General features: G+C 46.4%; 1 protein-coding gene across 8 annotated transcripts in view; it reads left to right on the top strand.

Moving 5' to 3' along the window:
- The first annotated feature begins 19,311 nt into the window (after positions 1–19,311).
- The window catches only part of MAP7D2 (MAP7 domain containing 2), a 514,052-nt gene continuing 510,584 nt past the window's right edge, over positions 19,312–22,779 (top strand). For all 8 annotated transcript variants that reach the window (XM_086934606.1, XM_086934603.1, XM_086934601.1 and 5 more), the window contains exon 1: positions 19,312–19,680. In XM_086934606.1, the coding sequence (XP_086790732.1) occupies positions 19,608–19,680 (73 nt within the window). In that variant the 5' untranslated portion in view covers positions 19,312–19,607. The remainder of the gene's footprint in view (positions 19,681–22,779) is intronic.

The following is a 22,779-nucleotide window of genomic DNA, read 5'->3' as shown; positions in this document are numbered from 1 at the left end:
CAATGGAATGGGCATTGATGAGTGGAGATAAACCTGAAGAGGTCAAATGCATGATAATCCAACTATTAGAATTTTGTTTAGAAAACAGTTATTTCACATGGCAAAATGAATTCTATATTCATCTAAACGGAACAGCGATGGGATTTCCCGGAGCTTGCATCTATGCCAATATCTTCATGGCCAAGTTCGAACTAGATTACATCCTGCAAGATCCAACATGGCAAGAAGGCATTGTGTACTACAAGTGGTACATAGACGATATCTTCCTAATCTGGAAAAAATCACCGGCAGCACTAGTCCAAAATATCAAAAGTCTGAATATGGCCAATCCTCGAATTCAATTCACGTACAATATGCATACAGAAGCTTTACCATTCTTAGATGTAATGGTTGAAATCAAAGACAAGTCCATACACACCAGTGTATACAAACAAGCATTTACAATGCAATGGTCTCGGCAGCATTAAAGGTAGAGCTATTGGCATTGCTCATGATTTTTTTATTTTAAATAATAAATAAATGGCATTGTTATTTACATTGCCAATAGCTTCATCGCTAAAACATATCGCTAATGTTTTTAAAAAATATGAAAGTTAACTTAGGCTCTGCCCAGTATTTCTCTCTCACCTCATACTATTGAATATTTGGAGTTTTATTCCACCTGAAATAAATTGCATGCATTGGAATATTTAAGTGACTAGTTTCCATCTCAAAAGTACACTGAATCTTCACACATTAACATATTTTTTTGTCAAAAATGCACTGTACATATTATCCTTTTTTTTAGCATTCAGTCACAATCAAAAGGCAAACCTGACCTACCAGCTGTGCCAATGCTTGCTTCCTTTTGTGCATGGCTTGTTTTGGTCCCAAAATTGATTTTGACAATGTATATTCCGCATATGATGTACGTTTAAGTATCTCTAGATGCTGATGAAAGGTGTAATTTTCACCCATTGCAATAGAACTCAGCCATTTTGCCAAAAGGGGATCAGTAGCAAAAGAGATAATGTTTTTAAAAAAATATGAAAGTTAACTTAGGCTCTGCCCAGTATTTCTCTCTCACCTCATACTATTGAATATTTGAAGTTTCATCCCACCTGAAATAAATTGCATGCAACGACCCCTCTCCGGAGCGCGACAGAGGAGAGCTGCGGGTGGGGGAAGACGGACACAGGAGAGCTGCGTGTGGAGGGAGGGGGGGAGACGGACACAGGAGAGCTGCGGGTGGAGGGAGGGGGAGGGGAGAGACGGACACAGGAGAGTTGCGGGCAGAGGGGTGGAGGGGACAAACGGACACAGGAGAGCTGCGGGCGGAGGGAGGGGGGGGAGACGGACACAGGAGAGCTGCGGGCGGAGGGAGGGGGGGGACGGACACAGGAGAGCTGCTGTCGGAGGGAGGGGGGGGAGACGGACACAGGAGAGCTGCGGGCGGAGGGAGGGGGGGAGACGGACACAGGAGAGTTGCGGGAGGAGGGAGGGGGGGGGAGCCGGCCTGAGAAGAGCTGCGGGCGGAGGGAGGGGGGGAGCCGGCCTGTTCAGGATCACACAGTTGCGCAAATAAGGACAAACTCACCGTAGAGGACGTTCAGCATGTCGGCGACGGGCAGGGACATCAGGAAGTGGAAAAGACTGCAGCTGGGCTCCGAGGCACTGGGCGGAAGCCCCATCCGCACCGGAGCATGTGTGCTGCATCACCGTACTCGGCGCTGGCTGGGCAACAATGGCGGCAACTAGGCTTACCACATTTTCGGATTTGGGGGCGTGTTTTGCTGTGCTGAGTGACGGACGACGTCACTGTCTAAAGAACAGCAAAAATGACGCCCCCAAATCCGAAAAGGACGGGGCTACATTGGAGTGACTGATCTCTCCTCCAATGGCTGGCCTCCTTTTAGGAAGCCAGCCAATGGGGAGAGACAGAGCAGGGAGGCGGGTTCTGAAGCCCCACTAGAGGACATTAATTCTCTGACCAGAAGCTGCTTCGCAGCTTCGTCCCGAGACCTAAAAAGAGGCTTCCTAAAAAAAGGTAGAAATGTATTAGTGAGGGCAAGTACACGTTTGTACCGTTTGGTACTTCCTTAGCTACTCCTGAAATGTATTATGGCCTTAATGCCGACCTGGATAGGTTTTTACTACGCATGCCTTGGTCTACTTCACTAACACAACAAATACATTTGGCCAAAGTTCTAAAATGACAACCAGGTCTTAACTGTAAGCAACAATCCTCGACACCTTGACACTGTGTTCTGCGGTGCTGGGTGGTCACAGCGCGAGGTCAGTTCCTGAAGCCAGGGACTCTCTGTAAGGTGCACTAGACCAGCGTAGCGCGCCCGGTACACTGAGATAGAGGTCTCACTGCGCAGACACACACTAGTGTTAGTTAAAATAGGCCCTGATGCAAGCTTGACGAGCCTCTGAAACTCTGTCAGGGGCCCGCTCGCGGGTTATCTCCTGACGCACCAGACAGACCTGCAGACATTTTACAGAAGCGCGTCACTGAGGAAGCGCGCCTGCTGTGCAGCCCACACAGGGCGACCCGTAACACGCCTGTCAGGCTCAGCACGGCAGCATTACAAGCGCGCCTTGGAACAGTCACCATGAGCGCGCCCAATTGGGCAACATTTGAAGGGATAGTTAATTTGACAATTCAACCGTTAACAGATGCAGGGAGGAAAAAACCGTGATGGTCAGACTTCCAATATGAAGCGCAGATACCACAAATTAGTGTTTGTGTCTAATTAATTCCTGCCTGTGTGGCAATTAAAGAAGCGATTTTTTACAGATACCCAAAAGGAGATACCTTTCCGTGATTTTTGACTGCGTGACACTCATTTTCCATTAGGAAAATGCTTGCAAGCAGGGCTTTAATTGGTTCGGGTCTCTCCAGTTCTGAGACCTGCAGAAGTTAAAAGCGGACACCGAAATGGGTCACTTGCGGGTCCTATATTCTGTCCTCATCTTTACAGAGAAAAACACTGATCGATTTCTTAACAGTTGTGTAAACCATTATGAATCGCCCATGTCAGAGGTATCTCCTGTTCCATTTCAGGCGCTTTACTTAATTTACTTAGTTTACTTAATACCTAGAGTATTTCGCTTTTTTCCAGGGTGTTTTCAGTTTTCTTTTCAGTAACATATTCCTCTTTACTAGCGCATGCTGTGACCCCATTCCATGCTTTGCATGTTTTATTAGTACAGTTTACTGATATTATAGCGCCTTGAATTTGTGTTGATCTTCTATCAAGATTTTAGTCGATGCCTCCAACGTTGTTCTATTTTTTTATAAACTGTTTTTTTTTTCTGTGAAGGGTTATCCAATAGTCGTGAATTTTACAAAAACCACTGGAGAGATTTCTGCCATAACTGCGCAATCAGCTAAAGTGGCACAGGAAAGGTTTCCGTCCACGCCGAAGAGCTCTGGGGTTGAGGCTAAAGGCACTGCAGGTTTCTCACAGCGCCTGTCAGTGGGGAATAAAGCTGGTCAGAATATATGCGCCGTGACCTCTCTGCAGATTTAACAGACCAATTGCCACGGATGCCAACTGTAAGTGTGATTCTGGGGGAAAATGTTTTAAGGTGGTACACATTTGTCAAATGATTAACAGTAGAAAAGTAAATGAAAATGCAGTGTTTACAGGTGAGTGGGTGCATAGTGTGTAGGGGTTGATGTAATGAAGTATATACAGGAGAGCGTGAAAAAGGCAGGGGACAAGTTGGGGTGGAAGTAGGTGTATGGGGTTCCCCCACTATTTTTTGGGAGGGGACTCTCTTACTCTTACCCGAGGCCAGAGGGGGTCAGAGGGTCACCACTGTGTGCCTCAGCACTGCAACTGCTTGCATTTACAAACACTGAGTGTAGTTTGGTCTGGGGTGTTTTTTAAAATCCTTTATCCCCACTGGCAGCATTCTCTATATTTGAGAAAAAGGCCCATATCTGAAAAGTTACAGCAAACTTCACACTATTAACCCTTCTGTTACCTAAAGAGCTGCAAATATGGCACACTTCTGTGCTTTAAAACTGGCACAGAACCCCAGCAGAAAACAAACATGCCTTAACAAGTTTTGTTAAAAAACTATACCCACCACATTTTGTTTATTGTCTAAGTGCAGTGTAAAGAGCCTTGCGAGTTTTCGGCACAAACACGGCGCCGGCTGGGCAACAATGGACCTACAAGGTAGTCAAGACGTCCGGTACGTAGCAAAGAGTGCAGATCCAGTACAGGGAAAAAGAGAAGGAATAACCGAACTACAATGACAATACAATCCAAAGCACTTCAACACCCAAGTGTGTAACGTAATCATGCTGGTGTGTGCGTAATAGAAAGAAAACAAAAAGAAAACGGAAAGAAAACACCTACATCCCATCTCACTGTAATTTCGATAATCACGAGTTACACTTACCAGAAAGCTAGAGAAGTGCCAGAATCCTGTGTTTACACTGCTGGCCACAAGCTCCTGAACACATAAACAGTGGTGTTAACACCAATACTATAACGATATCGCGAGTGTGCAGAAAGTGAAATCCGAAAAAGGGTGCCTTATAAAGAATCCTGAAGAGACACAATGCGGACCACCAGTAAAAGCAGTACAGACGGCTAAGCAACGATGTGCATGTTGAAACTTCACCCAAAGCCGAAAACAGAGAGAAAACCATGCATTAACCTGAATGCTGGCGAGATGTTCAAGACAACAATCCCCACAAGTGTACACTCCAGTGAAATGGCTATAGAGCCCGCTTTGAACTCCCGAACTAAAATACACGTGAACAGGAAACTACAGCGGACATTTTGAAACGGTGTGAAAATACATGAACGCAGCACTATAAAGAGGAATTTAAACATGCCAAATGATGTAATGCGTGTAATACAGAAAAGCATGGGCACTGTAAAAATAAATGCGACTACGTGCTGAAAGCAATGTACTTTATAGCATGGGCAGACGGTACACCGGGGACTGAAACAGACCCCAACGAGAGCTGCGGGCGGAGGGAGGGGGGGCGAGACGGACACAGGAGAGCTGCTGTCGGAGGGAGGGGGGGGAGACGGACACAGGAGAGCTGCGGGCGGAGGGAGGGGGGGGGGACGGACACAGGAGAGCTGCTGTCGGAGGGAGGGGGGGGGAGACGGACACAGGAGAGCTGCGGGCGGAGGGAGGGGGGGGGAGACGGACACAGGAGAGCTGCGGGCGGAGGGAGGGGGGGGCCGGCCTGAGAAGAGCTGCGGGCGGAGGGAGGGGGGGAGCCGGCCTGTTCAGGATCACACAGTTGCGCAAATAAGGACAAACTCACCGTAGAGGACGTTCAGCATGTCGGCGACGGCCAGGGACATCAGGAATTGGAAAATACTGCAGCTGGGCTCCGAGGCACTGGGCGGAAGCCCCATCCGCACCGGAGCATGGGTGCTGCATCACCTTACTCGGCGCTGGCTGGGCAACAATGGCGGCAACTAGGCTTACCACATTTTCGGATTTGGGGGCGTGTTTTGCTGTGCTGAGTGACGGACGACGTCACTGTCTAAAGAACAGCAAAAATGACGCCCCCAAATCCGAAAAGGACGGGGCTACATTGGAGTGACTGATCTCTCCTCCAATGGCTGGCCTCCTTTTAGGAAGCCAGCCAATGGGGAGAGACAGAGCAGGGAGGCGGGTTCTGAAGCCCCACTAGAGGACATTAATTCTCTGACCGGAAGCTGCTTCGCAGCTTCGTCCCGAGACCTAAAAACCAACTGACAAGAACACTGCATTACTGTATGGAAGCTTCCATCCCGCAAAACTGATTAATAACCTTCCAGTATCCCAATTTATGCGAATAAAGAGAATTTCATCGGATCCAGTGAGTTGTCAAAGAACCCTGGAAGAACAAAAACAAAAATATTTGGACAGAGGATACCCAAAAAAATTACTTGAGGCACAAATTGAGAAAATCAAAACTATCCCCAGGAGCGAACTCTTACAAAAAAAGCCTAAGAAAATAAATAAAAGAAAGGTGTTTGTATTTAAATATTCCACAGCATCCTGGGATATAAAGAGGATAATCAAAAAAAGATGGGAAATTCTTCAAATTGAAAAAGACTTTGGTTCATTATTCCTTGATCAACCTTTGTTTGCCTATAAAAGGGCCCAAAATTTGAAAGAGGTATTGAACAAACCCAATAAATCTATAGGTAACACTGAAGAATCAAGAACCTACAAAGGGACAACAAAATGTCATAATTGCAAGAACTGCACTAAAATAATTCCCGGGAATGTAATACTACACCCAAGAACAGGCGATAAAATTCCACTCAAGCACAACGCGACCTGTAATTCTGAGCATGTTGTATATACCATCAAGTGCCCATGTGGGCTCCTATACGTAGGAAAAATCGGACAGGAAATTAAAAGTACGACTGTCTGAACACAAGAGTCGAATAAGAAATAAAAGTGCAACATCGCCACTGGCCCAACACTGGACAGAATTGCGACACACTATAGCACAGTTAAGGTTCCAAATAGTAGAACAAGTTTCGCAGAAGTTAGGTTTCGACAACGCCAAGACCCTTCTCCAGAGGGAAGCCTACTGGATACGGAGATTACAGACATTAGTCCCTTGTGGATTAAATGACAAGATGGAGATGATCTGCTTTTTATAAGCAGAAAGAAAGATAGCCAGTCCTAAGCACTCGGACTTCAGACCCGCGATACACAAAATACATTCAGTAATAGGAATATAGCCAACACACTTACATAGTTAACAAAAACAAAAAAAGTTTAAAAAAGTACATATACTATCAATTCACGAAACGCACTGAGAATTTAGATTGTAAATAGGCAGGAAGTAAACAAATACCTAGAAACTAATGTATGCCTAGTGAAAAAACAAACAAAAGGCAATGTAAGTTGAAGAAGATGTTCATCTGATGTTATATAATACGCATCATTGTAGAAAATAAGAAGTATTGATGTACATAAGCAACGTTCATTTCCCTTTTCCCACTCCCCTCCCTGCACGCACCATGAATATTGTAAAGCATTGACTGCATCCCTCCGCCCGCAAAGGCCTGTACCCATGTGTACATGATAGCCATTTTAGGCACCTTGGCCTCTTGCCCACTCATTAGAATCACTGGCTTCCCTCCTGCGCGCATTTGGGCACCCCCCCCTCTCCCACTCTCACATACATAGACCATGAAACCCAGCACTCTGCGCGACCCTGCTATGAAAGGCAACCCTCCTGCTTGACCCAGGCACCCCCCCCCCATTTCCCTCTTGAAGAGGCATCCTTCGCCTCGGCTGACATAGCCCCCCAGTCGTATCTGACTGCCCCTGTTCTCTCATGTACAGGTCATAAGATCTCTCTCTCTCTCTCTCTCTCTCTCTCTCTCTCTCTCTCTGCGCGACTCTGGCCTTGCATGCACCCTGACCCCCCCCCCCCTCCTTCTCCTCATATGAGCAAGTCATAAACCCTCTTCTTTCGCAAAGCCCTGTCCTTGAGAGTCACGGCCGCGCCTGACCAGCACCTCCTTCCCTTCCATGAATGCCCCTCTATTGACGAGCCCTCCCTCCGCGCTCGATTGTCCACGCAGGCATGAATACCACTCCTTTGATGACCCCTTCCCCCGAGTTCGGCTGACCACACATGTCCGAGGCCATCGCCTAAGCCAGGAGATACCATTTACTGCCCTTATTGTATGCCTAGCCACCCCACCCCCTGGGCCATGATCAGGCGCGCACATCCTACGACACACTCAGTTGCACGATCGCCCTTCCCTCTTATCAGCAGGTCAAGGGTCCCCATTGTGAACGTATGTGGAGTAGGATCATCACGAGGATTATAGGAATGTTTTCCTTTTGCGACACACTGACCTGATTGTATCATCAAATGTTCTGCAAATGTATAAAAGCAAGAGTCTCAAGCTCACTTGTTAGAGCACCTCCCGAAAGACACTGTGTTTCGTGTCCGAAATGACTGGCTCTCCTCATGAGAAATAAACCCTGTTCTTGATTCCTGCTCCCAGCGCCCGTCTCTTTATTTAGGTAAATTATTCGGAATGGAAACTAAGAGGCGGTTTGCGCCAGCAGCCTGGGCATTGATAGAATTATGGGCTCACTTTCAACAATTGGCGCCCAACGTGGGGCCCATCAGTGACATAGGGTTCGGTAAGAGAGATCCAGACGAAGAAGTGAACGTCTAAAATGATCGGAGTATACCTGCCTTGAGAGGGCCTTAGCCCGGCTGCCGATCGACAGAACTTCACCAATTCTGAACGGACCTCTCTTGAGTGACCTATTGTCCTGACTGGAATCCCACAGGAATGCTACATGGAGTAAGAGAACGATCGGGCGCTGGAGGAGGGAGTCGAAGAACTGTCCGTATGGTCCGGTCCGGGTAAGATTAAGTAGGGTGTTTTTACGCCTGATTGGTAGGGTGGTTCTATCCACCTGATTGATTGATTGATTGTATTGAAATCGGTATTTGTATACTGATATTGTATTGGTTGGTATTGGTTCATTTAGCTTTGAGGGCTACTTGACATATTGGTTCTCTTTTGAGAACGAGACATTCTCTGTTTGCAAACAGCGGCGAATAGGAACGTCGTCCCTCTTTGCAGATAGAGAAGGGTAGGTAATGCAGACTTTTGGCCCCGTTGTAATCCGTCATGCCTACTTTTCTCCCCACTGATTGTTTGAAGTCGATTAATAATCGATTGTTGCTCTTTGAGATCTTCCCTGTCTACAAACTGAGACGAGTAGAAATATTCTGTCTTCCTTTTTGGATAGCGAAGGGCAGGTAATGCAGACATTTGTCCCCGTTGTAATCCGTCATGCCTGTTTTTCTCCCCACTGATTGGTTGGTTGCCTGGACATTGTTGTTCCAGGAATTGTTTCGTTTGAGGTATTTTCTATTTGCAAACAACGTGAAATAGAAACACTCTGTCTAGTCTTTGCAAGTAGAAAAGGGTAGGTTATGCCCCTTTGTGAATTCGTCAGTCCTACCCACTCCCCACTGGTTGGTTATTGTGGGGTAGCTCGCATGGTCCGCCCAGGAGACTACTCTTATGGAGGACATATGCTCTCTACTCATGGGCCATTTAATAGAAATAGACCGACTGGTCCGTCCAGGAGGCTACCCTAGTAAGTGGAAGTACATCGCTCGGTCTGTCCAGGATGATACCCTAATGAAGGAATATATGTTCCCCTTTTGATCGATAATCTCGTTCCACCCCGGACCATTTATTGGAGGGGACTCGTCTGGTCCGTCCAGATGTACCCCCCCCTAGTGAAAAGGACACATAAAAATATGAAGTGATCACCGTTCCCTACTAACAGAAAGCTTTAGCTCGAAACACGCTAAGGAAGAGAAAGAAAAATAAAAAGAAATCAGGCTAAGTCAGTAACCCCCTGATGAGCTTTTGACTTCACCAAAAATAAGAAACATTAGAAATAATTCGTAATAAGAAATGTAAAATGGCGAAAAGATTCGATATCAGAACATAGCCACGAGGTAGCTAGGCTTCACTGCCTGTTCCTGTTCCAAACATGTCTACCTCATTGCCCGCCCCGCCCAAATAACGGTCACATGAAATAGAAACAACTCGATAGGCACCTACCCCCGTTCCGGAAGCTCCTGAAGTGCAACAGGTCCGCGGTTACGCCCATCCGGAAGGCGAGGCCTGGAGGCACGAGGGACTCGCCTGGCCACGGTCAGGAGGAGATGACGTTGGGCAGGCGGTCCAATGGATGACAAGGACCTCTCCGTCTTCTCCCTTCTGCCGCCCTGCAGGCCGCGGGGAGAGAGGGGGCTGTCTTGCCTTGGCCACCGACCACCCCTCTCTCTCACCCGATCCGGCTTTTGCCAAAGGCCGACGCCAAAGCGAGAACGGCGGCGAATCAAGTAGTCCCGCCACATTTCAAATTCGCCGCATGCCATCGCCTGCTGGTCCAGAGCCGAAGCCAAGGCAAGAACGGCGGCAAATCAAGTAGTCCCGCCAGATGCCAAATTCGCCGCCTGCCTGCATAGGTGCAGGCAGTCCCGCCACATTCCACGCTCCCTGGAGAGTTGGAGGTAGTCCCGCCACATGCCGCCAAGGGAAGGGGGGGGCTGTCTTGCCTCAGCCGCCGACCACCCCCCCCCATCATCAATGGCTGGCACGGCCAATGTCGAAAACGATGGAGCCGGGGAACGGCGCGGGGTCGCTGGAAGGGGGAGGTGGCGCGAACGACCCTCCCCCACCTCCCTCCAGGTGGAGGCTTCCAGCGACACCCCAACACTCTTTGCTTAAAGAGGGTCAACATCAAAAAGCGGTCTTCTGCCCAGGACGGGCACACGCTCCATATCGTCTCTCCTCGACCTTGAAGATTCTATAAGAGCCGGGGGGCCCCCGACCCTCTGCATGGGTGCCCCCGCCCCCTTCACTGGGAACCACGACATCGGTGCTACTCCTGCCGGCACCAGACTCGGATCGGAAATGGCTAAGATGCCGCCACGGCACAGGCTTGTTCAGTTCCGGAGGAACACCAGAATGACCCGGTAGGAAAATTGTTGCCGCCCTTCTCACTCTTTGACTCATGGTCCATATTGTTAGACTGTTAACCACATAGCACGAGACTTTTTGAACTGCCAACGGAAAGTCTGAGCCAACCATGTGAGACTAGAGACACTCTGACGGTGCTGGAACTTGCCTGACCCCACCCAAAATGGCGCCGACACAAAATGAGACGTTTTTAATGAACTTTGTTGCACCCTGATTGCGCAAGCTTTTTGCCCCGAGATATATATAACGTTTTGGATAATGAAAGTAGATATGAAGGATATTGAGCATGTGCTTGGACAATGAATTGACTTAGGGTGGGTACTGATTATGGGTTGGAAAATGAATTGGTGTAATTTAAGGTAATGAATGATCATTGGATGATGTATTTATGAATGTATCAAAGATGAATTACTGACATGCATCATGCTTGCTCTGTAGGGGAGTTTAATATGATTTTTATTGCACTGCCGCACTTTATGCAATGAACTGCCACCAGCTTCGTTCTTCCCATGTACAGTTCCAATCTGCTCCGTGGCTAGCCCACCGGGTTGTAGGCCTGTATTTATGTGTCAACCCTCTTTATTAAAGGTATTTTGGAAACGAAAGCATAGTTGTAGCGGATTGCATTAATGAGTTTTGAATGTATTACTACTATGAGCAACGAGAAAGTATGATGAAGGCGAAAGGTTAAAAAGGACCCGATATTTAGCAGCCACACTATGTGTGACAGGCAGCCGGAAAGGTGCTTTAGAAGCCCTAAAACGACACCACAGAAATGCCACCTGACCGCCACCCTTGTACCCGATCAAAAGGGGTTACGACCAAGTAGCTCATGTCGCACAGATCGTCAATGATTATCTGTCTGACTTTTCTGGTCCATCTGGGCTTAAACGCCGTGATGGTAGGGAAATGCACTACGTGAAAATAGGTCGAGTATGTGGTAGGTAAAAGCATTTCCGGATTACTGCACGTTGATGAGGTTTTGAATGTTGCCCCCCACCCCTTCTTTTTCCTCCCTTCTGCAGGTCACGTCGGAACACTGGCTGATGTATGGATGGACGACGACCGAACCGCCGATGAGAGGGGGAAAAGGGGAATATGAGCATGGTCCTTAGGACAAATAAAAGTTTTTAAAAAAAAGACGTAGACTTAAACATGACTGTTCCTCCTTAGAACATGGCAACGGGAGGATGGACTGACATAGAGACTGGACAAGTACTGAATGACAAAATTTTTCTTTTGACTAGAAACGACGCGTTAAATAATGTAACTGGACGTTTTGACTAGGTAGGGAAAGGACAAAGAAAAATTGTACGGGTAAGGGTTGCCACGGCACCACCCGCCTAGGAAGCTAGAAATGTTGCCGATGTTCAAAATGCACTGCCCCCTTTCTCACACTCTTACAGATATAGCCAAGCTGTCCGACTGTTTTCCCGATCAATACTTGCCGTTGCCTCAGCCTGGAGAACTTCCCACCAAAGGAGGGAACAGAAAAATGGTTTAAGATCCAACCATGGGTAACTAGCGCGACCAGGTTAATTTCCGATCAACCAACCGAGGTGTGAGTATTGGTAATTGGGAACGCTCGCAGGCGGGACAAACGAGAGGGAAAAGGGGGGAAGGGCAGAAAGAGCTAAGCACGTAGATAAATAGGATAGTAAAGATACGTAGGATATATATAAAAACAGATGTTGTAGACTAACAATTGTTTCCTGTCTTGTTGTGAATGTCTTGTATATGTGTAATACATGTGCCGTCTTCCCTGTCTGAGTTTGTGTGTGTGTAACGTACGAATATATGTCTCCCCTCTGTCTATATCTGCTTGTTACCCGACCTTTGCTGTTCTGTGTTGTGAGCGCACTAAATGACCTATTTTCGTACACGTCTCTCTCTCTCTCTCTCCACCCTTTTTTTCTCTCTCTCTACATGTCATACGTGTACCGAATGGCTCGTTTAGATTGCGGACGACTCTCACTCTCTATGAGAGTCTCCCTATTTTCTCTCCCTCTTTTTGGTAAAATTGTGCCCCACCGGCACCAGTCTGATTTGATACATATTGAACACGAAGGTGTTCAGCGAAATTGACCGAAACTAAAATAACTGTATCTCGCCATGTTACTGCCTCTCCTTTCTGCAAAATGAATGAACTTGAATTGGCTGAGAAGGAAAGGACAGGTAAGACGGCTAAGGTCCCCCGATTTGGCCTCTTATAGGGGAACTATATGTCAATGGCATCCTAATTTTTATTGTTAGAGACAAGCGCCAAGGTCCAGATTGACCCCCAATGCCCAGATTGCCCCACCCCTTTGCACCCAAGCACGAATGCCCGAAGCGTCCCCGCCCCACTTGACCGACCCCAGCTACTGTCCCCGATATATATATATCTGATGACCATGAGTAACTGCCGCCCCTCGAGAAAAACATGTTTGACTCTGTCTTTCAATGATTGCACCCCCGCTTGTTTTAAAGAGTTAGCCAGCTCTAAAGGGAAATGTAAGACTGTTAAGGCTCGAATTAGAAGGACGAGTCTCTCCTGAATGTTGTCAATCTTGGGGTTTTTGTTGAAATACGCAGGTGATAAGAGTCCGACCTCTGTCCATATATGTCATGAACGAACGCCGATTAGACCTGGTGCGAACGCAGTAGAAATACCCACCTACTTACTTCATGGTAATAGACTTCTGACTATGACCAATGAGCATAACGCCAGGTGCTAGGATTGCGAGTGGAATTCATATGTAAAAATCTCTCCTCCTGCCAGTTCTCTAAAACTTGTTTTTACCCATTTAAAGATACTCAATCACCGGAGGAGAAGGGCCGGACGTGACGCACAGCGTGGCTGCAGATCATGAGACACATGCGACCTCAACCAAAGGTGGAGCCGCAGGACAACAAGAAACGGGACGAGGCAGCACTCTCAAAGGCGGTAAAAGAAAGAATGAAGGGCTGTCCTGAAGCTCTCTGTCCGCCAACCCACGTGTGCCTGGAGCCTCCGTCCCTCCTTTCAAGCCCGATTGATGGGCCTGCTTGCTTGTTACCCATTGCTCCCTTGGTCCCTTTGGTGTGTCCCGGGAAAATCTGCCCCCACTCCGCCCTCTCACTCCCATCGACTAACGAAACCGCACACCCTCTTTTCCATGCGACTCTCTGCTGAAAGGAAGAACAGCATCTAGATGGAAATGGGGTTACGCCACGGAAATATAGGTGCCAAGCTTAAGGCGCCACTCAAAGGATTGGTTAGGGAACAGGACTGTGGTCTAACAGCAGAGGACTGACCGCACCCTGCAACGCGTAAGGATAGAACCGAGCTGGACCTATAGCTCCACCGCGGGTGCTCAACAGCGCCAACGAAAGGACACGGACTAGAGCCTACCAGTGATGGCTCACTGATAAAAGACACTGTGACGAAGAGATCTTGCGTATTGAACTGAATTCCTCCCTTGACTACTTGGTCAAAATGTTCATTGGTCACATTTTTAAGTCAGAAACATTTATGCTATGTAGTGATTTGAAATGATAGGAACTCGACAAATGCCATCCCCTATGTGCTGCGTTCTGCCAAACACATCAACTGTCCATGATTATATGCCATATGTTAGTATTGACAAATGCAAATTCTTCGATCGCACCTGTTTATATGTACCTTCATCGACTGCAAAAATGAACTTTGCTATGTAAAAAGGGGCGACTGTAGAAAATAAGAAGTATTGATGTACATAAGCAACGTTCATTTCCCTTTTCCCACTCCCCTCCCTGCACGCACCATGAATATTGTAAAGCATTGACTGCATCCCTCCGCCCGCAAAGGCCTGTACCCATGTGTACATGATAGCCATTTTAGGCACCTTGGCCTCTTGCCCACTCATTAGAATCACTGGCTTCCCTCCTGCGCGCATTTGGGCACCCCCCCCCTCTCCCACTCTCACATACATAGACCATGAAACCCAGCACTCTGCGCGACCCTGCTATGAAAGGCAACCCTCCTGCTTGACCCAGGCACCCCCCCCCCCCCATTTCCCTCTTGAAGAGGCATCCTTCGCCTCGGCTGACATAGCCCCCCAGTCGTATCTGACTGCCCCTGTTCTCTCATGTACAGGTCATAAGATCTCTCTCTCTCTCTCTCTCTCTCTCTGCGCGACTCTGGCCTTGCATGCACCCTGACCCCCCCCCCCCCTCCTTCTCCTCATATGAGCAAGTCATAAACCCTCTTCTTTCGCAAAGCCCTGTCCTTGAGAGTCACGGCCGCGCCTGACCAGCACCTCCTTCCCTTCCATGAATGCCCCTCTATTGACGAGCCCTCCCTCCGCGCTCGATTGTCCACGCAGGCATGAATACCACTCCTTTGATGACCCCTTCCCCCGAGTTCGGCTGACCACACATGTCCGAGGCCATCGCCTAAGCCAGGAGATACCATTTACTGCCCTTATTGTATGCCTAGCCACCCCACCCCCTGGGCCATGATCAGGCGCGCACATCCTACGACACACTCAGTTGCACGATCGCCCTTCCCTCTTATCAGCAGGTCAAGGGTCCCCATTGTGAACGTATGTGGAGTAGGATCATCACGAGGATTATAGGAATGTTTTCCTTTTGCGACACACTGACCTGATTGTATCATCAAATGTTCTGCAAATGTATAAAAGCAAGAGTCTCAAGCTCACTTGTTAGAGCACCTCCCGAAAGACACTGTGTTTCGTGTCCGAAATGACTGGCTCTCCTCATGAGAAATAAACCCTGTTCTTGATTCCTGCTCCCAGCGCCCGTCTCTTTATTTAGGTAAATTATTCGGAATGGAAACTAAGAGGCGGTTTGCGCCAGCAGCCTGGGCATTGATAGAATTATGGGCTCACTTTCAACATCATGTGCTGTTGATCAAATAATTGTATAGTTTTCTGTGATAATCTCAATATACTGTGGTGCTTCTTAATATTATTTTACAACGTTCACCTAATTTCCTAGTAAGACCCATTCACAACATTTCCCAAATATACTTCTTAATAATGGCGGCCGCCTAAAAAAGCTTCAGTCCTTCTACTATATCATTGACAAGTAGGAATAACTAGTGCCGCCTAAACAACCCGCAGTCCTTCTATTATATCGCTGACAGAGAAGAATAACTAGCAACAATAAAGAAGGGACTTATAATTCTTAGCGGAAGCACAAGCAACAAGGAGGAGCATTCGTTACAACGAACAAGCTAAGATAATTCGGTAAGACAGAAGAAGCGCAGCGCGACACTGTGCTAAACCAACACTAGCTTTGTAGTAGCGTCTAAACGCTAAATTAAAAATCATTTCCTTCTTCTCTTACTCTGCAGTCAGCTGCAATAACACAGATACCGCGGAACCGAAGCCCCACAGCGTAGGACCGCAGGTAATTAATTTAAGCGTGTGTAAGATGAGAGCGTCGTACCCCACTGAAAATAGACGACAGACATTAAAATTTCACTTTTTCAACCCCTGCGTAGGTCACTGTTAAAAGCACGAAGCTGACGAAAGTGAAGTCTTCGAGCTTTGTCTCGGAAGGTAAATAAAAGCCGTTATTTAATGCTTGCATTTGATGGTAAAGCAACAAACTCAATTTTAAAACTAAGCTTTCTGTTTTTTAGCACCAGATAATACTGTCCCAGCAAGCGAGACCAACGCTACACAGCTTAGGCTCGCAGGTAACTCATTCAATTCATAACTAAATAAGACATTCAAGCTTGAAAATTTGAAAGTTTTCTCAATAAAACTTTATTGTTACAAATAGGGAGGACACCACAGATAGAAACAACATCTTGATACCAACAGGTGAGCGTTAAAAAATTATTTTATGTAATAAGAGTATGTTTCACGCAACTAAAACAACAAATAAGATACTAAAATAAAAGAACTCGCATTTATTTCAGATTAACTCGACTCAAGAAACAGGTAAACATAACAACCCTTGATTCAAACAACAAAATTCGCCCAACTAAAAGATGTGTCATAAAATAAATTGAACTGTTTTTATACAGATCACAATATAATATCAGGAATTAAACCCGTGAAAAGCATAAAGTTTCCCCTCAAAGTTTGAGGTAAGATTAAAATAGTTTAATTAAATGAATGATGCTAAACAGAAGTAGCAACTGTGAACCTGATAAGCACCAAGAGTAATACGATTTCCTTAACAGACCCCCGACGAAGGGGCTTTCTAGCCCCGAAATGCATTGGGTTTATGTATTGAATATGATTTGATTAGGTCATTATTTTGTTGATATTGATTTAATTGTAATCATGTTATGAAAATTATGAAAAATATGCAAAGATAAATGTTGATTGTGAAATGAACTGAATATCAATGGTTTAAATATAATTGAAATGCCAAAAAGGAGTAACTGTTCATTGCAAGTAGTGCGCTTTTGATTTGTGTTTTAACAAACATACGGAAAGATTTCAAGGTTGGTTTTGATGACTGTATTGTCAGGCTCTTCCCACACATTGGAGTTGCTTTCATTTGTTTGGCATATTTGCTTGGGTTTTGTGTTTTGGTGCATTGTTGGTGTTTTTGCACTTTGCTATTTGTGTATACTTCACACGATCATTAGCCAGTTATTTGGTGCTTTCCTTTCACACCGTTATTTGCAGCCTATCTACAGGTTTTACTTTTTATCTTTCCATACATCATTAACCAACATATTTTTGTGTTGTACTTGCATGATCCTCAGTTTCAGCTCTATCCGATGGTATGAGGGTGTTTGATGTAACACTTACTAGACTGCTCACCCATACTTGGGTTCAGTTTTTACATGAGAATATGTTTACTTTGTTTACAGATTAAGCTCCTGAAGAAGGGCCAATGGGGCCTGAAATGCATTGGGCGGTTCTCTTGAAACATTGAATTTGTGCTGTAAAGCATGAAAGTCCACCAAAGGAATGAATTTGTGATTGAAACAAACTAAAGATGTACATGTTATAAGGACATTCATCGATGTTTGAAGAAATTGTCTGTTATTTCACATGAATTTAAGTTTATTAGTATGAATGTTTAGAGTTTATTTCAAAATTTCACAATTGTTTACTAAAGGCAACAGTGCGCAGAGGCCAGGTTGTAAAACTTGAATTTTGAAATTTCTTGATCTTCGGCACATTCAGACAGTGTGCCAGCCCCTGTAGCACGTCTGGTTAAATCTATTTTTAGATATTATCATCATCCACAAAAAATGAGGAGTGCTCCTTTACCCTCATCTGTAGTCATTTGTTTGTACCTTGTCTTTCTCTACATGTCTCCCTCGCTCCCCCATGTTTGTCCACTCTGTCTGGTGCAGGGGACTATTGTTTTTGACTGAGGTGGGGTTGGAAATTAGTAATACCACAATGAATTTCATTTTGATGTAATGGTCAATGGAAATATCGTAAGGAGGGACGTTGAGGAGCTTTTTTAGAGACGTGAGGTTCGTCATTTTATGCTTTTTATGTATTTTATTTATATGTTTTTGAAGACAACGCAAGCAGAATTTGTCATTTATGTTCCCAGGAACTCATAAGGAAGACTACTAACTCCGCATAAAAGTTTCTTTAAATACCTTCAACTATTGACCATTGACACTGTTGTAATGTTTAAACAAAAGTCCGCCCAGCAAGGATGGAAGCTGGTGTGATCTCCTGCTACTGATCCACAACTGAACAGTACTCCCAACGCAACAAAATACAAAACATGCAAGCTCTGATGATAGTTAAGAGTCGCAAACAGTGAAGTGGGCACTGTGCATGGTCAACAGTCATGTACATAAAATCCAAGAAACTTTACTTTTACTTCTTAGACGTGAGGGTATTGAATAGGTGTTTTGGCAGCGTGTCTCAATAGCAGATCTCCCAAAACCCTTTGTTGATTTATGTACACTTCTCCAATGCACCTTCATGGCCCACCCAGGAATTCTCATAGTCCTCCGAGATTAAGAATTTAAGAAGGGCCTGACCACAAAACACCTGTAGTTGTCAGAAAACAGTTTGCGGGTGTTTACATTTGGAAGCCTGGGGCAGAAATGCAATACAATTCAAACGAAAAGAAAAACTCTCAACCTGTCAGACATGCAAAGGTTTTGTGAGATTGAAAGGCTGGTCTAACTTGAACATTCCTCTCATTTTTCTGTATCACAACGGAAAACTCGCAATTTTATCCGCATTTTGGGGTAAATAAGTGCCACTTATGTCTACGATAACCTTAAATAAAATGCTTGCAAGTTAAAACAAGGCGACTCCGAATTGCAGTTAAATTCCTGAGATGCTGCGCCCACACATTTCCACCGTATAAGCACAAACATTTCAGCGATATTTCACTGCGTTAGAAGTATTGTTTACTTAGGAGGTTTTTTGTTGTTGTTGCAGTTTTATATATTGCAAACTTGACCTGAAGGTACTGGAACGGTTTAAAAAAGCACAAGTTACATTAGACAATGTAACGGTGTAATGTTTATTTCAAGGAGACTGGCAGTAAAATTAGGCCTCGTTGGCTTCTGAAACGTGTTCAATTTCTGAGGGGCTTGGGATATATGCGAGCATCCATTCGTCACAAATGCTATGCTATCGGTTATGTTTGAAGCTATGTTGGTTGTTTCCAAAACATTATTTTGTTGAACCACAGCTCTAGCTAACAAAGTAACACTCCTCCTGTCCTGCCTGCCAACATGTCGAAAGGGCCCTCATTCACCTTTGTCCGTCTGGTGCAACGGAATCCCAGACCTGTGCCTCGGAAGCCACGGGGCTTTTGGGGTGGTGCTCAGAGTGCACGGGGCCAGACAGGTCTTGGGTGTTTCCCTCCGAATCCTCGTGGCTCTACCTGACTCGAGCCGCAGGTATGTACGGGATGTACGCACACGCCTGCCTCTGGCACGCCGCCGTCACGCGTGCTACGGGGGTGGGGCTGCATCGGTAGCCCCGCCCCTCTCGCGCGCCGCCCTGACCGCTCCACCCCTGCCGGCCGCTGTCAGGTGCTGCAGGTGCGAGTGCGCCTGTGCGGCTTCGGACAGGGAGAGGGAGGGCGGCGCGCGGCGAGCACCCCTAAGCGAGCGGACAGCACACGGCGCCGGGTGCGCGTGAGGCCGGCGGCAGCAGTGGGGAGCGCTTAAGAAAGATGGCGGAAACGGGGGCAGCGGCTGTGCGCACATCACCTCCGCAGACACCACGGGGGGCGACGGCGGCGCCAGGTAAGAGGTGCACGAGGGCACTGGGGAGGAAGCAGTGGCACCCTCTTGTTTATTTATAGGGAGGACGCATCCGGAGCTTGGAGGGATGCTGCGCTCCGAACCTGCAATCTGTCACCACGTCAGCTGCCAGTGCCAGCCTGCGCCAGCATCTTTTTACTTGCTGCCTGTGCACCTTCTCTCAACAATCATCATCCACGTGCGCTTCTGTATTGGCTGCCCCTCTGCGCTTTTCCCAGGGATTGATCCCGATTTTGTCTTGAGCTGGCCCTTTTCTCCATTATTTTGCATCTGCACATTCCTTACCCCAGTAAGCGCCCGCGCTCCCTAGAATCCCTGCCTCGCTTTTTATGCGTTTCGCCTTGCTTTGAGTATGCCTTTCACCTCAGGCTCCTTATTATTGTTTTTACTCCATACACACTGATGTGGCTCACTGCCTCTACCACATCCTAAAGCTTCATTACATCATCCAGTTCATTCTTTAATGCCTCCTTACTTCACTCTGACTGCGCCCTCCACCCACGAGGGTTTCTTACCTATTAGAAATGATGCCTTTACCTCACAGTCTGCACTCCCATCCATAAGAATCGCCAAACTTGTGGTATCCCACTCTGTATGCCCATCGCCCTGGCCTAAGGGGTCTTTACGTACCTGTACCTACACATTCCTAACCTTCTCATCTCATTTTTGCACAATTTGGTCGGACTCACCATGCCCGAGATGTGTTACCTCACAGTGTCTGCACTCGGGGAACGTTAAATCGCTACTAACACACTGTCCTGAGCTGTGGTTCCCCAGTCCTGCACACACCCCTTCAGGGTCCTCTAGCTTCTGCCTTGTACCTGCAGGTCAGACCTGCTGGCTCCAAGCCAGGGACTCTCGCATCGCCCCACTCTAGGAATCCGCGTCAGCGCTCGGCAGAGGCATGTGGAAATAGAGTGCAAAGTGCACCGTCTCGCGGCGACCATTGACCCCCGGCTGGGTTGTGTTTTCATCTTCGGTGAAAAGAGACGTGTATCGACTTGACATTTCTCCACGGTTGTTTATTACTTGCGGAACTGCAGTCAGCGTAACCTTGGAAAACTGCACCGAGACCACGACAGTGGATTATTATTTTTTGCTTGTAGGCAGAATTCCATACACCCGAAGACACGTTGTTTGTGTTTACTGAAAATGTATGGTTGGATTCGTATTTTGTGGGCTGAAATGTAGGATTCCTAGGTTATCTGTTGAAATCAAGATCTAGTTATAGCTAGTCCGATGAACCCAGAGGCCAGGAATTCTTAATGTGTCTGACAGGGAGCTATCTCGTGGGAAATCTGGAATCACACAGGTTTTAAACCGCTTGGAGTAGAACTGGACTAGAGTGGAAGCCAGCGAGACCAGTGTGCAAACGATAATCCGAACACTTTATGCAGTCCAGGATAAATAAATAAGACCAACATACTTTGCTTTAATTCATGTTCAATAGGGACGTGCCTCTCAGTGCAGCAGGTTATGTGACATCTGGGCCCACTGCTCCCCATATATGGATGCATTTTATTACTCAATCAATATGTAGGGGATTCCCTTTTTGGCTGAATTAGAGCCTAGGGCACCCCTGCTGCGTCACTGATGTCGAAGAGGGCAGGCCAAGGCACCATGTCTGTGTTTAAATGATCATAAGGGCCATTGTTGACGACCTGCTCCCCGGAAGCCCAGCCATAAGCCCATTATTTTCAATAAACCGGCTCACCTCAGCCACTATCGACCCAAGAAGACAGTGCAAGCAAGACAGGGGTTCCTAATTGTTTACTCAATGGCTGCCCAGATGACCTCAGCATGGGTTGTACTGTGCTGCGCAGGTTGTTGACACAAAAATATCACAGCATGAAAGGATCTCCCTATCGATACAGTGCCATGAGAACCTGTGTAGACTGACGTAAACCCTTTTTTTAATCCAAATTATTTCTCGCTTATTGAGTTGGAAGTAAAATCTTTTTAATTTTTTTTTTTTTTATAAACTCAATTGTGTTCAGAATTTTTTCACGTTGCTTTTTCGCGATCCTGTGGTTCCCTTTCAACGGGTTGTCCGCTCCTCCTTTTATCAGACTCTGTTCGCCGGTTACCTCATTGAAAGATAAGGCAACAATGGCTTCAAAGTGATGTCACTCGGGCAGATCAGACGGGTAGCGCGCGCCGCCGTCGAAGCCTGTCACAATATTGTGGCTTGATGGTTTTTGGGACGTGGCAGCTCCCTTCGGGGGATGCCGTGTCTCTTTTCAATTAGGATAGGTGGCGGCTCTGTTATCTTCATATTCTCCTTCCCTCATCCAAATAAATGAAATTCCCCAACCAGAGTTGGTTGCTTTTATTGTTCGTGATTTGGACATCTTTACCGCTCTTAAGAATCGCAGTCCTGTCCTTCAGAGGCGGCCGTTTGTGGTAATTTGTCACCGTCTTGCTGTCGTCGACACGTCCTGCTCTGTTTGCCGATGTTGGTGGCTGTGTTGTTGTGTTAGATGTATAGTGTGGGCGTTTGTTAGTATTTTATTGAAAGATGAGGGGTTGTAGTGTGGTACTATGATACATTGATTTCACCCCTTCAAGATTGAATTGATGTTTTGTTATAATCAGGCCACTGTAATTATGCAGCAGGATAAAACCAATTATGTCGCATTGTTGACTAAATGATGCTACAATAAGAGGCTAATTATGCCGTATAATGCAGTGTTAGTTCTCCATGTTGTCATACTTACACGTTTGTGGGCAGAGGTTTCACCATATTAATATGTTTAATGCCTAAATGCAGTAGTCAGTATCTGACAGGTGACCCTCCCCAGCCCTACAACAGGCCTGACCGTGCATTACCACCTGGGTGGTCGCGTTTTTAGTAAGTCTTAATCCATTTGATATAAACATTTTATTTTTTATTTTGTTAAAATCTTGAAGTTATGCATAGGATGATGAATTATGTGGCCAGTGCAGCAAATTCATAATTATGTGCAAAATGCCACAGTCATAGAATCTCATAATTTATTTATCTCTGGTTATGGTACAAACATGGTTTATTTTGCTTTAAGCTGATTTTTATGTAATGGCCATTTAAAACGTACCCACTTA

Source organism: Lissotriton vulgaris, chromosome 8 (genome assembly GCF_964263255.1).
Source record: "Lissotriton vulgaris chromosome 8, aLisVul1.2, whole genome shotgun sequence".
In the NCBI taxonomy this organism is placed as follows: domain Eukaryota; kingdom Metazoa; phylum Chordata; class Amphibia; order Caudata; family Salamandridae; genus Lissotriton; species Lissotriton vulgaris.
Note: the sequence above shows the minus strand (reverse complement) of the source record. Positions and strands in the feature narration are given on the sequence as shown.